General features: G+C 45.7%; 1 protein-coding gene across 5 annotated transcripts in view; it reads right to left on the bottom strand.

Moving 5' to 3' along the window:
- Positions 1-13,393, bottom strand: part of CASZ1 (castor zinc finger 1) — a 209,094-nt gene that overhangs the window by 18,176 nt on the left and 177,525 nt on the right. For all 5 annotated transcript variants that reach the window (XM_063353813.1, XM_063353811.1, XM_063353812.1 and 2 more), the window contains 6 exons: positions 11,948-12,816; positions 9,812-9,953; positions 8,558-8,621; positions 5,808-5,968; positions 2,283-2,405; positions 896-1,231 (listed from right to left, as the gene is read on the bottom strand). In XM_063353813.1, coding sequence (XP_063209883.1) covers positions 896-1,231; positions 2,283-2,405; positions 5,808-5,968; positions 8,558-8,621; positions 9,812-9,953; positions 11,948-12,816 — 1,695 coding nt within the window. The remainder of the gene's footprint in view (positions 1-895; positions 1,232-2,282; positions 2,406-5,807; positions 5,969-8,557; positions 8,622-9,811; positions 9,954-11,947; positions 12,817-13,393) is intronic.

Genomic DNA, 13,393 nt, shown 5'->3' with positions numbered 1-13,393 from the left:
GTGAATTGCGTTGTAAACTAACACTACAAAACCAGAGGCACAGAATTTAAGGAGACTCATTACACTTGTACAGAAGTTCAGCCAGGACAGCAAAACTCTGACAAATCTGAAGTGAGAGAGAATTGTTCCCTATTCCTTGAGCAGCTGAGAGACCCATTCCTGGTAAGGCAGAGTCCAAGCACTTTTGTCCCCTCTACCATCTGACCCTCCAGCCTTCTTCACTGAAAAGAAATAAGTAACGAAGCTGTATTACACCGAGTTACTGATGGCATGCCTAGGAAAAGGCCACAGAGCTCACTGGGGACAAATCCAGGAGAAATCCGGCAAGGTTCCTGATCAGCAATCTGTAAACACCTACTCTTGGTTAGTTCTGTGTACTTTGCTGCAGTTAACGCCTCACCTTTGCATGACTGAGCAACTCAGCTGCCCACTGATTTTTTGCTCAACTCCAGAAACTCATGGTAAGTCTCAGACTTGCAGCAAGATCTGGAGGTGGGCTTGTCAGGCGTCATGCTGAAAACTTTAAGATGCTATGCTTCCTCTGTAGCCTTCAGCGTCAAAAATATCGCAAACACGCATGTATTTCTGTACACCTCTCATGAGGTATAAAAAAGGCTTCAGCGATATGTCAGCACGTTTATTTCTCCTCTCAACTTGTACTTAAAAGTGCTCCTAAATGTACTCAAAAATCCTGTTTTTTTTCCTAGGAAAACTGAAGCTATTTTCTAGACTTTATAGAAATAAACTTTCCATGAGATAAAGCCTGGAGCACTTTCTAGATAGAAGGGCTCTCAATGGGTGAATATAGATACAATACTTCAGCTCTGAGGAGCAGTAAAGAGGGGATTGCAAGGCTGGGGAGGACATAAGGAGACAAGCGTCATCTACAACTTACTTCTCCTGGAACTGGAGAAATCCGGGTTTGACCTGAGGCTTGGCGTTCTCCAGGGAAGTTGTTGCCAAGGGTGAAGTTGCCAGGTTAGGCACTGATGCTGGGATCTGAGGCATCTGGGGTATGGTTGAAGCCAGCTGCTTCCAAGCTAGCAGTGTGGGGGCAGAGGGCACAGTAGCTGGACTTGGAGTGGGCACATCGAGGGCAGGAGCACTTGCCATGGTGACAGAAGCAGCAGACGGTGATGAAGGGGCCAGTGAAGCCTTATTCTCAGTAGCAGTTGAGAAGGGAGACTCAGAGTTACTTTTCACAGTTCCACCCTCAGTTCGGAAGTGAAAACTGCAAAAAGACAATGTAATTCAGACATAAATTCTTGACCACTGCAATAACTGGATTAAACATAAACAAGAATGTGGCAGGAGTCTGCAAACAAATTAGTTGAGGTTAAATCCTAAAAGGGGCTCTGTCAACTTTGTGGAAAGATTTAAGGGCCTCCTAGACTGTCTGTGAAGAAAATGGAATTCATTAAGAGGGGTGGAGACAGAGAGGTGCAGAAACATGTTGAAATCAGAGAGATGCAAGAATCCCACCCCTTCTTTGCTAGTTCCCTCACTGTAACAGTGGGAGCATATCGGAAATTCATTCTTCACCCAAGAGTCATCTAGAGTTCTGAGCATGCTATAGAGTCTCTGTAACATAGGCCATATTATCTAGCCTGCAGTTCTGGCTACCAAACTCTGGGCTGTCTGCTGCTTTCCAAAATTATGTGAAACGACAAAGGGTTTACAATATAGACCATGGCAAGGTGAGAAGAGGGGCTGTTGGGCCGGACAGTTTGACTGCTTCATTTCAAGATCCTTACCCACATGATGTGAACCTCTTTAAAACAAAACCATATAAACTAAGGGCTAGGGAAAACTTGTTACAAGAGATTTGTCATGACAAGACAAAGAACAATAAAATGTTTTCTGTACTGCACTGATGGGGAGCTGTCTACTCCACAAAACGTCTGTGTCCTGTGACAATGGTTGGGTTTAACAGGATCTTCTCCCTCTCATATTTTCTTATTTCTTTATATAGTGTATTTGTGTGCTGTGAGAAATATGGGTCTCCTTGAACATACAGGCTATCAAGTAGGCTATGGAAAAAACACAAACGTCCAGTTCTCAGCCTTGCCAACACTGTGAGAAACTTTTTCACAAGTTGAGTGTGTTTATTGTGAAACAAAATTAAAGAGTACATAGTGCTCTGCAAAAATTTCATCTGAGCACAGAGGACTGCCTATGTTCCTGCTCTTGCACAGAGTTCCTCAGTAAGGTCTCTCCTGTCCTGCAGCATGCATGTTGTGGCGTGCTCCCGAGGTCCCCCAGACCCGCGCTCCCCGACTCACTTGGCGTGTTTGATGGCTCCATCCAGGGTGCTGAAGAGGGCACCGCACTCCTCCACCACGCAGTGGAAATGCACCTTGTGCAGAAAGTCGCACTGTGCATCACAGAAATCCTTGGTACCAAACCTGGCCAAAGCAGACAAACAGGCATCTTATGGAAGGCCCCAGAAGAGACGCAGCGTGGGAACAGACATATTTGCTTTGGTTTTCAGTTCTACTATTCTAACGTCACTGTCCCTGCTGCACAAACAGCACTGCTGGCATTGTTGCTTGATTATTGCCTGCTATATAGATCTGAACATGCAGAACAAAAATCCAATTTCTCTCCAACTGAACTTGACGGAGAAACTCCCATTCACTTTTAGTGTGAGCAAAATACAGAACCACTCTGAAACAAAAGATGAAAATCACTAGTGCTCTTAAGCAACTATGTACAAAAGCCAAGGCTCTGAGGAGTGATCAAAGGTTAGAAAATTAAGGGAAATACAGACCAAGAGGACACTGCTAAAACATTACAGGTCTTCTGGGTTTTTTTATTGTTTCAATCTACTGGGAGTAGCATAAGGGAAGAAACAACAGTGGTTCAAGGGAATCTAGATCCAAAATCTGCCCGCTCCCCACCTTGAAACAACAGGGTATCCCATAGATGGGAGAGACGAAGTATCGCCTATATAGCAGTTACAGCCTAGTACGCATACATACTGAAAAGCACAATCCCTGAAGTACAGAAGAAACAATGCTGCAATACAAAAACCAGAGGAAAAGCCATCATCTAAGAGATGCCTCTTGTCATCTCGGAGGAAATGGTCAAGAGGGCAAAGCCAACCAAGCAGGGTTTCACTGCTCATCCACTGCTGAGATTCTCTGGACTTAATAAGAGTAGCACAAATACATGTGATTTCTGGAAACTCCAGAATCACAGGGAATCGAGAAATCAAGTGAAAAACACTGGCAGGAAGGATCTGAAACTTAACAGGGGAATCTTGCATAATTAAGATACAACAAACTACAGTTGCTCTGATGAGCAGGAAAGCAAGAAACAAACAGCAGCCTGTGTGGTCCCAGGAGGGAACTCTTGGCAATTCGAGGGTAAAGGAAAAAAAACTTGTACTGAAGAAGGAAGGTCCGTGGATACAGAATACGTGCAGTCAGTTAAGGCTTGCAGGGAGAGGACGAAGGAAAGAATGGTGCGGTAAGAGGTAAGAAACCAAGTTACTGCGAGATAAGGGGCTCTTCTATCAGGGACAAGAGGTATTGTACTTACAAAGGAGGTCCAATAAAAACGGGAGGTGATGAGTCAAAAATGGCTGCCCTCTTATAAAATTTGATTTGGATAGGAAAACTAAAGACAAAGCAGACAATTAGGGATAAAATGAAGACCTTCTAGAAGAGCAGATAAAGGGACTGATTGGAAAATATAAATATACACAAATCAGCCAGTCTGGATGATGTATGTCCTGAAGTGCAATGGAAATCAACTCACAAACTGCATTACTGTTTGCTATTTTTTAAGACATAGAGAAGAGGGAGGTACCAGGAAATTGGCAAAAAAAAAAAAAAAATAAAAAAAAAAATAATCTAGGTACTGATTCTTTCAGGGAAAAAAAAGACAAGCGATCTTTGGCAATTATCATACCTCTAGTCTTAACTTCTCCTTCCAGTAAAGTAATGGAACAAATATTAAGAGGGAGGAGAAAATCATTAAACATCTAGAGGATAAAGGAACCATGAGCAATAAACAGCATCAGGATTATAAAGAATAAATCTTGCCAGACAAATTTAATTGCTTTTTTTGATAGAATTACAAAATTAGTGGATGAAGGGATGCAATATATTTGGATTTTAGTAAAGCATTTTGATACAGTCTCGCATATGCTTAGAATTAATTCAAATTGGCCTGGATGTGAATGCTACCTCATGGATTGAAAACTGGCTGAAGGACCGTAAACAAAGGCTAATGACAAACAGCAACATATTGAGCTGGGAGGAGGTATCCTGTGAATGCCGCAAGGATGACTTTGGTTAGGTCTGAGCTTATTTAATATCTTCATTAGGAATGTAGGAGAAGGAGTAAACAGTGTGTTAATGAAATTCACAGAAGATACTAAACTGGGAGGAGTTGGCAACACCAGTGCAGGAGGAGAAAAATAACACCGGGAGGCCTTGCAAGAGAAGGGAGCAGGTTCAGAATACGAGAGTCGCTATTTGGAAATACACAGCTAATACATCTGGATGTGGGGGGTGTTTTTATACATAGGGGAACTTGTGAGAGCAGCGTTAAAAGCAATCCTGTGTAACAGCGGATGGCAAACATGATCCATGTGCATTATGCAGTATAGATGCAAACAAGGTAGCACAATTGTGAGCTGCGTGTACGGGGGCAGGAAGCTCCTTATGTCTGGAGTGGTGATACAGGAACGGCAGCCCATTTCTGCACCCATTCAGGGAAAAGCAAGAACGACAACTGCAACAACACGATCAGCCGGCTGAGGGGACTAATTTACAAAGTCAGATTAAAGGAAGTAAATAAGCTTGGTTAAATGGTATGCTAAAAGTCTGTGACTATCTGAAGCGGGTGAACTCCAACTACAAGAGAGGAATTATCTGTGGTGGTTCAACCAGGAGAACTGCAACAAAATTACAAAAAGGGAAATTCAGGCAGTATACCATGAAAAAAATCGTGACAGTGAAACATGTTAGGTGGTAGAATAATGCTCCCAGAGACAAGAAAATAGCCACGCTGTTTGGCATAATTAAAACTAGGCTGGACAAAATGCAAATAGACTGCAGGGAAGGATGTCACACTGGCCAGGGGCAGATGGACTAGAAGACTTTCTAATCTTCACCACTGAAGTCTGTGATTTACGAAGTGTCCACAGGCATTTGTAGGCAATGATCTGTGTCAGAGCACAAACCCGTATGTGTCTGCCTGGGTGTATCTGTGAATGCTCAAAGCGTGTGTCTGTCTGGGCATGTATGTGCACGTGTCTGTGTGTGGGTGAGTTTTGTATCCATTCCACTTTCCTTTCGAGCCTCCTTGTCTACAATAAAACCAGCAGAATCCCAGTTCCTGTACCCCTTATACTCCTGATTCTTTTTGGTGGCCTGCTCCTATGACGAGCAAATGCCACAGTAAGCATTTTAAGGCTTCTGTGATCTGTGGGTAGTAGCTAAAAATGGTCCCACAGAAGACCAGTGCTAAGAGCAAGCTGCCGTGGGTCCCCTGCGTTTGCAGACTGGGGCCATAAAGAGGAGCCTAAGATGAAGTCCAGGCTAACAATACCATGTGCAGATCTGTGCTTGTAGCTGGCTCTCAAGATCCCTTTGCAAAATAATTCTATATGGACAGGTATTTCTTAATGGACATCAACAGCTATCGCAGGCATCTGGAACCGAGGACTAAATGCACTCCAGAAGGTGATCAGCACATCACAGACCTCTGCATTCAAGTATGAACTAATGAGCCAGACACTCTGCAAAGGAAATAACTTTTGCTTTCCTCTATTCCCAGTTCCATGCTCTCCTTACCGGCGCAGGTACATCTTCCATGGCTCAGAGAGCTTCTCCTGGACGAGTGCCTTCACTGCCTTGCCCAAGTACTGTGTTGGCTCTCCAGACCCGGCCTGGCTGCCGTCTCCTTCTGTCTTAATGTTCAGCAGGTTGCCAAGGCTGGCGCTGGTCTTGGACATCTGGAACAAGAACATAGACACTGCATCAAGCCCAGCACACAGCTGTGGACACTGCCAGTCTGGACACCCTCAGGACTGTCCCCCGGAAAGCTGCATCTTCGAAGATTAAGAGAGAAGACAAGAAGTCTGCACAGGCTGCCTCAACCGCACCAGCACAACTTAATAACACCTCACTCTTCTGCACCCTCCACCCAACTATCCCAAAGTGCTCGGGTGCCCATCTAATATTCATGGCGCTCATATAAAGTAATGAAGCATTGTGTCTATTTTATACATGGGGAAACTGAGGTGAAGAGCGACATACCTGGAGTATGGAAAAGGTGTGCAGGCTTAAACATGAATAACCCTTTATAACTCCTACAAAATGCTGGTCTCGCTACAGAGCCAGTGATAGAACTGGTAAGCTGCAGTTTATTTAAAATCATCTTATCCCAGCCACAGGGATGTCTCCTTCTTTAAAGTGACTATTGGGTGGGGGTGCGAGGGGGGAAATCTGATTCAACAGGGGAAAAAATCTGGCTCCACTTAAGTTCATGGACGATTCTTACTAACTTCAGTAAAGAAATTCTGTCACTTTCTGTGCTACATGGACATATCCTCCACAAAGCAGGACTTGGACTCACAATTTGCCTTGTGTGAAAGGCTTCAAATAGATTCTACACAGAGAAGGTTTAGAGGCCCAAGTGTATGATGTGCAGGACAGAAAAAAATAAGTTACTCAAGAGTGCTTAGAGAGAAAAAGTTCTTTCAGAATAAATGCAAAATTTCCCTGACCCTTTCTTGCTTTGTGGTGCTCTCAGTTACCTCCAGTAAAAACAGTGAAATTCACAGCGTGAATAAGATGCAGGATTGGGCCCAATACTTGCATTATAAACTCCACCCACTTGAGGATCTTGAAGCCCTTTATAAATATCAGTTAATTAAGCCTGACAGCCCCCCCTAAATAAGCTGCAATCTGCTACAGGAACCCCGGCTATTTGAGCCTCTCTTAATGCCCCTGAAGGTAAAGCCCCTGCTGCTGTGTGGAGCCTCCAGCTCTTAATGGCTGGAATCAGAAATTCAGGTCGTCTTTTTTCCATCAGTGTTTGTTGGGCGTTCGGTTTCTGTAAAGGGTTCTTTTTCCCAGGCTAATAATGAAGGATTCCTCCACAAACAGAAATCGTTTGCAGCAAGGGGAAGAAGCAAGCGTGATGTGTTCCTGAGCGCACTGAGCTTGATTCTGCAATCCTCAGTCTTGGAACAGGCTCATTCAAATCAGCGGGCTCTATTCTTTGCTGGTTTGTCATCAGTTAATCCCATTCGTTCTTTAAAAAAAGGAACAAACCTGAAGAATTCACAGTTTGCACCCGTGCTACAGGTACAAAATGTGTACACTTATTTTGCACAACATAAAGAATCTTATGCAAGGCTGCACACAAACAAATGCTTATTTCTAAGCATATGCTTAAATCTCATGTTCTCTTGGAGATTTTCAAGGGAAGTATCTATTGAAACAGAATTTCCCTGAGCGGGGGCCTTCAGAATGACTCAGGACCCCAGACAGCAGACTTACTAAATAGATTTACTCACTAGAGAAAGAGATGCTTATTTGGAATGACTAAAGGGACAATATGCAGGAATGAATAAGAAATTAAGTTTAAAAGGAAACATCTAAAGCCCAGTGTAACAGAGAGCCAATGGAGGAGAAAAGTGGCATAAGGATAAACGCAGAAATTTAACAACACAGGGAAAAAAGAGTGATGAAATAACAGAGAAAGGAGGCGAGAGATTACTAGGCGAAGTCACTTTGGCCTTTCTTGAGGGTTCTATGGCCTTGATGCACATAACGCCCAGGGCCAAGGGGATGGCAATAGTTATGCCTGTAAAACCTATCACACAGTAGAATATTAAAGCATGGCTCAAAGGCTGCCCTGATCTCTACTGCAGTTGTATACAACAGCAAAATTAATCTTGGTACAGTAGAATTTATCATGTGAAAGGGAAATATATATTTGAGATGATGTATAATTTAAGGAAAAAGTAAGGAAAAAGAAATCGTGCATTATCTAAAATAAATATTCTAGAACACGGTAAAGGGGGCTCTGTTGGACACCATTACTCACACCAGAAAGACAGAAATTGATGATTTTGGCTCAAAACTTCTAATTTTTTTCATCTTCTCTTCCATAAAAACAAATTATTCTCCTCCCCCTCCCCCAATGAAAGAAAATGTTTTTAAGTAAATAAACAAAATGAGTAACTATAAAAAGAGAGCGAGAGAGAAGTTGCCAGGTTCTGGAAATAAAAATGAAGGGAAAAAAAAAACAAAAATCTTTCGGAGCCCTCCTCTGTCTAGAAAGGATGAAAAAAAAAAAAAGGTGTCAGAGGCTGCAATATATTTCTTCAGCCAGTTCATTAAATTAATTCGTAAGCAGTGGCTCTGAAATTATACCCGATGAAAAATGGTCTCAAAATTTAAATGGTACAAACTCATCTTATTAGAGGCAAAACATTAAAAAACAAACGCATCTCTTCCCCCCCCTCCCCGCCATCGCAGCTTTAATTTCTCTTGGTGGGGGGAATGAAAGGCGTTTGATGGATGGCTCTTACCTTATTCATAAGCGAGGATAAAAGAGATGAATTTGCCGAGACTGTGTGGCCATTTGATTCATTACTGGAACACACAAACCAACAGGGTTTAGTTAAGATGTGCACAGGGACTGTGAGCACTGAGATTAATCCTTCTCCCTTCAAGCTGCCTCACTCCTCACCTGCTGCATCCAGAGGAAGAGAATGATGCCCACCCTCCCTTGGGCAAGCCAAACTCTAATTTGTGATAGCCAAGATGGAGAGAAAGAGGGCCCCAAGTTTGCAGAATTTAGTTCTTTCAGCTATTAAACAGTCCAGACCTCTTCCTCCAGCATCCACACCAACACGCGTTTTTATTAGCTGACTAAACCCACCCCATGGTTTACTCCATCCCGTTAGAACTTTCAAAAATATGCCACAAAAGCAGGGCTGATGCTGATGGCAAACTCACGCTGCCAGGGACACAATCCTTATGGCCACAGTTACGCACGCTGAAAGGCAACCTTAGTATTTCACATGCATGAGTAATAGTTCTAGTTGACTACAAGTGCTGGGGTCCCAAACTGAGGCTTGTTTAAATAAAGTATGGGCAAGAACGTACACAAAGGTCAAAGTGGGGCAGGCTCACTTATCCCCGGTACCAGTTCCCCTGGGGTTTCTCCCCACAGGACAACCCCCAAGCTCTCCTATTCTCAGTGGAGATGCTGGACAAGTGGGCCACGCGCTGCGAGACAGATGCATTCACATCTGTGCACGTGCAAAGATTTGTCACGATAACTGTAAATTAGCACATGCCAGACCCAGACCAGAGTTAGCACAACACCCAATTGTTTTGTGCGTCCAATTTCTCTGGAAGGTGCCTCTCTCAGACCTGACTCAGTGCCCTATTACATCAGTGCAAATGCTCCTGCTAAAAGTGTGCTGAAGTGTGGCATTGGAGCAGCCTTCGATCCGCCCTTGGTACCACCAGGAATATTGATGTGAAGAAGGAGCTTTGCCAGTGGCTAGTTTTTCAGCAGGGAGCACAAGAGCTGAGGCTCTTGTCAAAGAGTCAGTAGGTGCTTGTGAGCCCAAAAAACATCTGGAGAATGTACGCTTGAGGAGGAGTAGAGGGGGAGTAGTAGAACCTCAGCCTACAGTTTGGGGTGCCCAACTCAGACACTGTGACATTGCCTTTCATCAGCACGTTGTGTCCTCTCCTATTACAGGTATGGAAACTTCTCAGAGCTTGATGCTGGAAAGAACTACATGTGCCTCCCTGCGCACTTCTCTCACCCGTGATCCTTGACGCTCAGGTCCAAGCTGTGCTCCTGCAAGGAGTCCTGACTGGTGGCAGATGACGATCCCATGGCCTCTGCAGGTTCCTGCTTCACCTGAACTGGATTGAACCGTCCGGGAGCTGCTGGTTGTCCATTCCCTGATTGAGAAAGACACCGAAATGAAATGCAAAAATTAAATGAAAAATGTAGATCTAAAATGAGGTTACAATGGCAAATAAGTAAGTTAAATCACTAGCACCAGTGCATAAATGGAAAACGCAAAGAAAAACTGTGGGGGGAGGGAAGTGCTGGGATTGCTGGTCAGCGTTTATTGCCAAGCTGACATGATGGGTTCTGACGTCCACTCCAGCGTGGAAATTCTTCAAGTGATAATTATTGCAAAATTATGTCAAAGTTGTCCAGGCTATGGGCCCTTTAAAGGAGAAGGGCGGAAGGAGCGTGGGGGAGACCTGATTCTCTGCACAAACTGTCATAACTAATTTGCGGGGCTGCCTCTTAAGCGTTTATTAAAGACTCTGTTAATGCTGAGGCAATGTGGCAGCTTTCGACTGCTAGTCAAGCCCCCTTTCTCGTCCCCAATCCCAGTGTTGCCGTAGCGACAGCGATGGCCCGCCACTGCGCGTGCCCAGCAGGAGCATCTGCCCTGTCAGGGCTATCGAAGGTGACAGTCAATGGGACTGGTTCAAACCATGCAACCTCTTGCCACCGCCGTCACGTTGTCTCCACAAAAAGGGGGAATTCTTCTTTTTTTCTTTTGGGGTGGGTGGGGGGGAGGTTTAGTGCTTGAACCCATGAAAGAAAAATTCAAATTAAAGGAAGAGAAAAAAGAGGAAAGGGAGGAAAGTAGGATAACAAATTAAAGAAAAAAAAATTAGGAAGAACAGCAAAGAAAAAAGGAGGGAAAAAAAGTTGCTGACAGGAACATGTCTGCGGAGCTTTTTTCCACAATCCCCAAGTGACTAAAATATTAATTTACCCTCCGGCAGTACAGCTGACGGCGAGCTGCTTCTCAGACAGCAAGTGGCATTTTATTAAAAAATAAAGGAAAATAGTTCCCTCAATGACCTTTCTCTGCTTTAGGAAACAATTTTTCAAATAATAATTCTAGAACTATGTGAAAGTTCCCCTCCCTCTTTAATCAGATCAGTTCGTCCTACTCCCTCGTTTGCTCCTGGGTAGCAGGAACGTGGCCAGCACTCGCCTGTGGGCCAGCAGCCTGCCCGGCCCTCCCACGCCTGGGGAAGGAGCCTGGGGTCCAGCCCAGCACCCTGGGGTGCTGCCAGGCAGAGCCTCCCCTCCACAAGCCCACGTTGCCCACCATGAGCTGACCCTGTTCAGCAGAAGACTGTGGTCTCCTGCTCTTGAGGGAGCCCCGTGTCTCTGCTGGCAGGGCTGGGCAGAGGCACTGACCTGCCCCGGGTCTGGGTGGCAGTCGGAAGAGCTCCGGCCTGCCCCAGGGAACTTCTCATTCCAACCTTTTACCCCTCTCATGGTGCTGCTGCCCCTTCCAGCTCAGGGAACTGCAGGAACAGAGAAGCCCAGCTTGAAGAAATGAACAGGAGAAAGGTCCAGTTTGTGGACTGTAACAACACCGTCTCCAAACCCACAGCTGGGACAGCAGAGCTGGAGCCCAGAACCAACTCCCCCAGACCAGAAAAACAACTGGCAACGAGCTACAAGATCAACACCACTAGGTCCAGCCAAAACTCCATACAGTCTGCAGAAGAGGGCTTAGGCTGCTGTATGGCCTGCAAGTATTGGCCAAGCTTTTTCTTCATTTCCATTTTTAATACAGTGTCTCTCTCTCTTCAGCCTACAGCAAACTAGGCAATACAGACGGCAACACTCTTCCTTCAGATCTTGCCTACTCCATTTGTGGGCAAAGCTGCATTTCCTACCTCTCTTCTGGCCATGTGGGAATAGCCAGGCTCCACAGGAAACCATGTCAAGACTGCCCTCTTCAAGGGTTAACTGGACACAACCGAATTTATTCTCTCATTTATGCTCCTTTACTACCCCCTCCCCACCTCCAGTCCCACGAACAACTGGGTGGCTTCTCATTCGCTCCTCTCCAAGTCATTGGGCACTGCTCTTCCTCCCACCACTAGCACAAGGGATGAGGGTAACTCACCTGCTTCAACTGCCACAGAGGGCTTGAGTGCAGCTGCTGCCAGCCTGGCCATCATAGGAGAGATTAATCCCTTGCTAGCAGAGATCCTTTCCATTATAGATGCTGCTGGAGCTGTAGAAGAAGTAGCCGCTGCCTCACCAGATCCTGAAATGGCCTGGGATGAGGAATCCGTAGGAGCAGATGATGTTGGATTGGTGCCAGAAGAGCCAGCAGTCATCAGATTAGCAGAACTGGCAGGAAGTGGTGTAGAGACCCGACTGGGGATGATGGGGAAGAAGGATCCAGCTGTTCCAGGAAGTGCTGAGTTGGAGAGTGCCAGGGCCAAGGGTATATTGCTGGGAAGAGCCTGGGAGAGCAGGCCAGAGATCTTGGTGGCTGGTGTCATGCTGTTGGCAGACTTGCTGGCCTGTGAGGAAGCAAGCTCAGCACCGGAGGAGGGTGCAGCTGGGACTATGAGAGAAACGGAAGACTGTTGACTGGTGGGGGAGGCACTCAGGCTGGAGTTCTTCGAGCTCATAGCGGAGAAGTCAATAAGGTCATCATTACTGGACTCCTCTTGCTCATTATCCTTGGACCCCAGGAGAGAAGCAGGCAGGCCCAGCACGCCTGAGCTACGGATGTGCCGGCGCTCATGTTTGCGTTTATGGGAGGTCATCTGGCTGGTGGAGGTGAAGGTGAAGCCACAGCCTGCCCTTATGCAGTGGAAGTGGTTGGTAGCCTTGCTGTAGACACAGCCCTCATACTTGCATTCCTCATACTTGTAGAACTTCTTGAAGCCGTCCTTGGCATAGGCATCATCTTTGATGTGATAGCTCTTGTGCTTCTCAATGTCACACTTGTTCTTGAAGGTGAAGGTACACCCAGGTCGCCTGCAAGGGCATCGAGGAGGAAAGGGTGGTTGGCTGTGTGGTCTAGGAGCACAAAGCAACTGCTGTCGCCTGCCTCCCTCTGGGATAAGGACCGGGGCCAGTATGAGACAATGCCCCTGGCTGCAAAGGGGTTGAGGAGCTTTATGCGGGTTAACCTGTGACACCAAGGCAAGCAAAAATGCTGCCATGTGAGAGAGCCGGGAAGCTCACTCCACTCTGAGGAACAGCCACAATAACATGGGGATGCAGGCACCCACCACTAAAAGTTCCATCAAAAACAGCAGCTAAAGGGGACTAAGGTACAAACTGTGATTTCCTATGCTTCCTGAGAACACCAGAAATCAACAGAAGAGCATTTGTGTACAGAAGGCAGAGCCTGGCCCTAAAAGGGATGAGCTGGCTGACTGTTGGCTGGAGTGAACTCTGGTATGGAAGTGCCATTAACAGGATATTAATGGCCTACTTCAGTCGAACTCTGAGAGCAGTGTGATCTCTCTCCCAAATGATTCTAGAACATATTTTCTAGTGGGTAACCTTTCCCCAGATCACACTCCCGCCTTCAGAGTGGTCTGTGGCA

The sequence above is a fragment of the Chroicocephalus ridibundus genome, chromosome 16 (genome assembly GCF_963924245.1).
Source record: "Chroicocephalus ridibundus chromosome 16, bChrRid1.1, whole genome shotgun sequence".
Lineage (NCBI taxonomy): Eukaryota > Metazoa > Chordata > Aves > Charadriiformes > Laridae > Chroicocephalus > Chroicocephalus ridibundus.
Note: the sequence above shows the minus strand (reverse complement) of the source record. Positions and strands in the feature narration are given on the sequence as shown.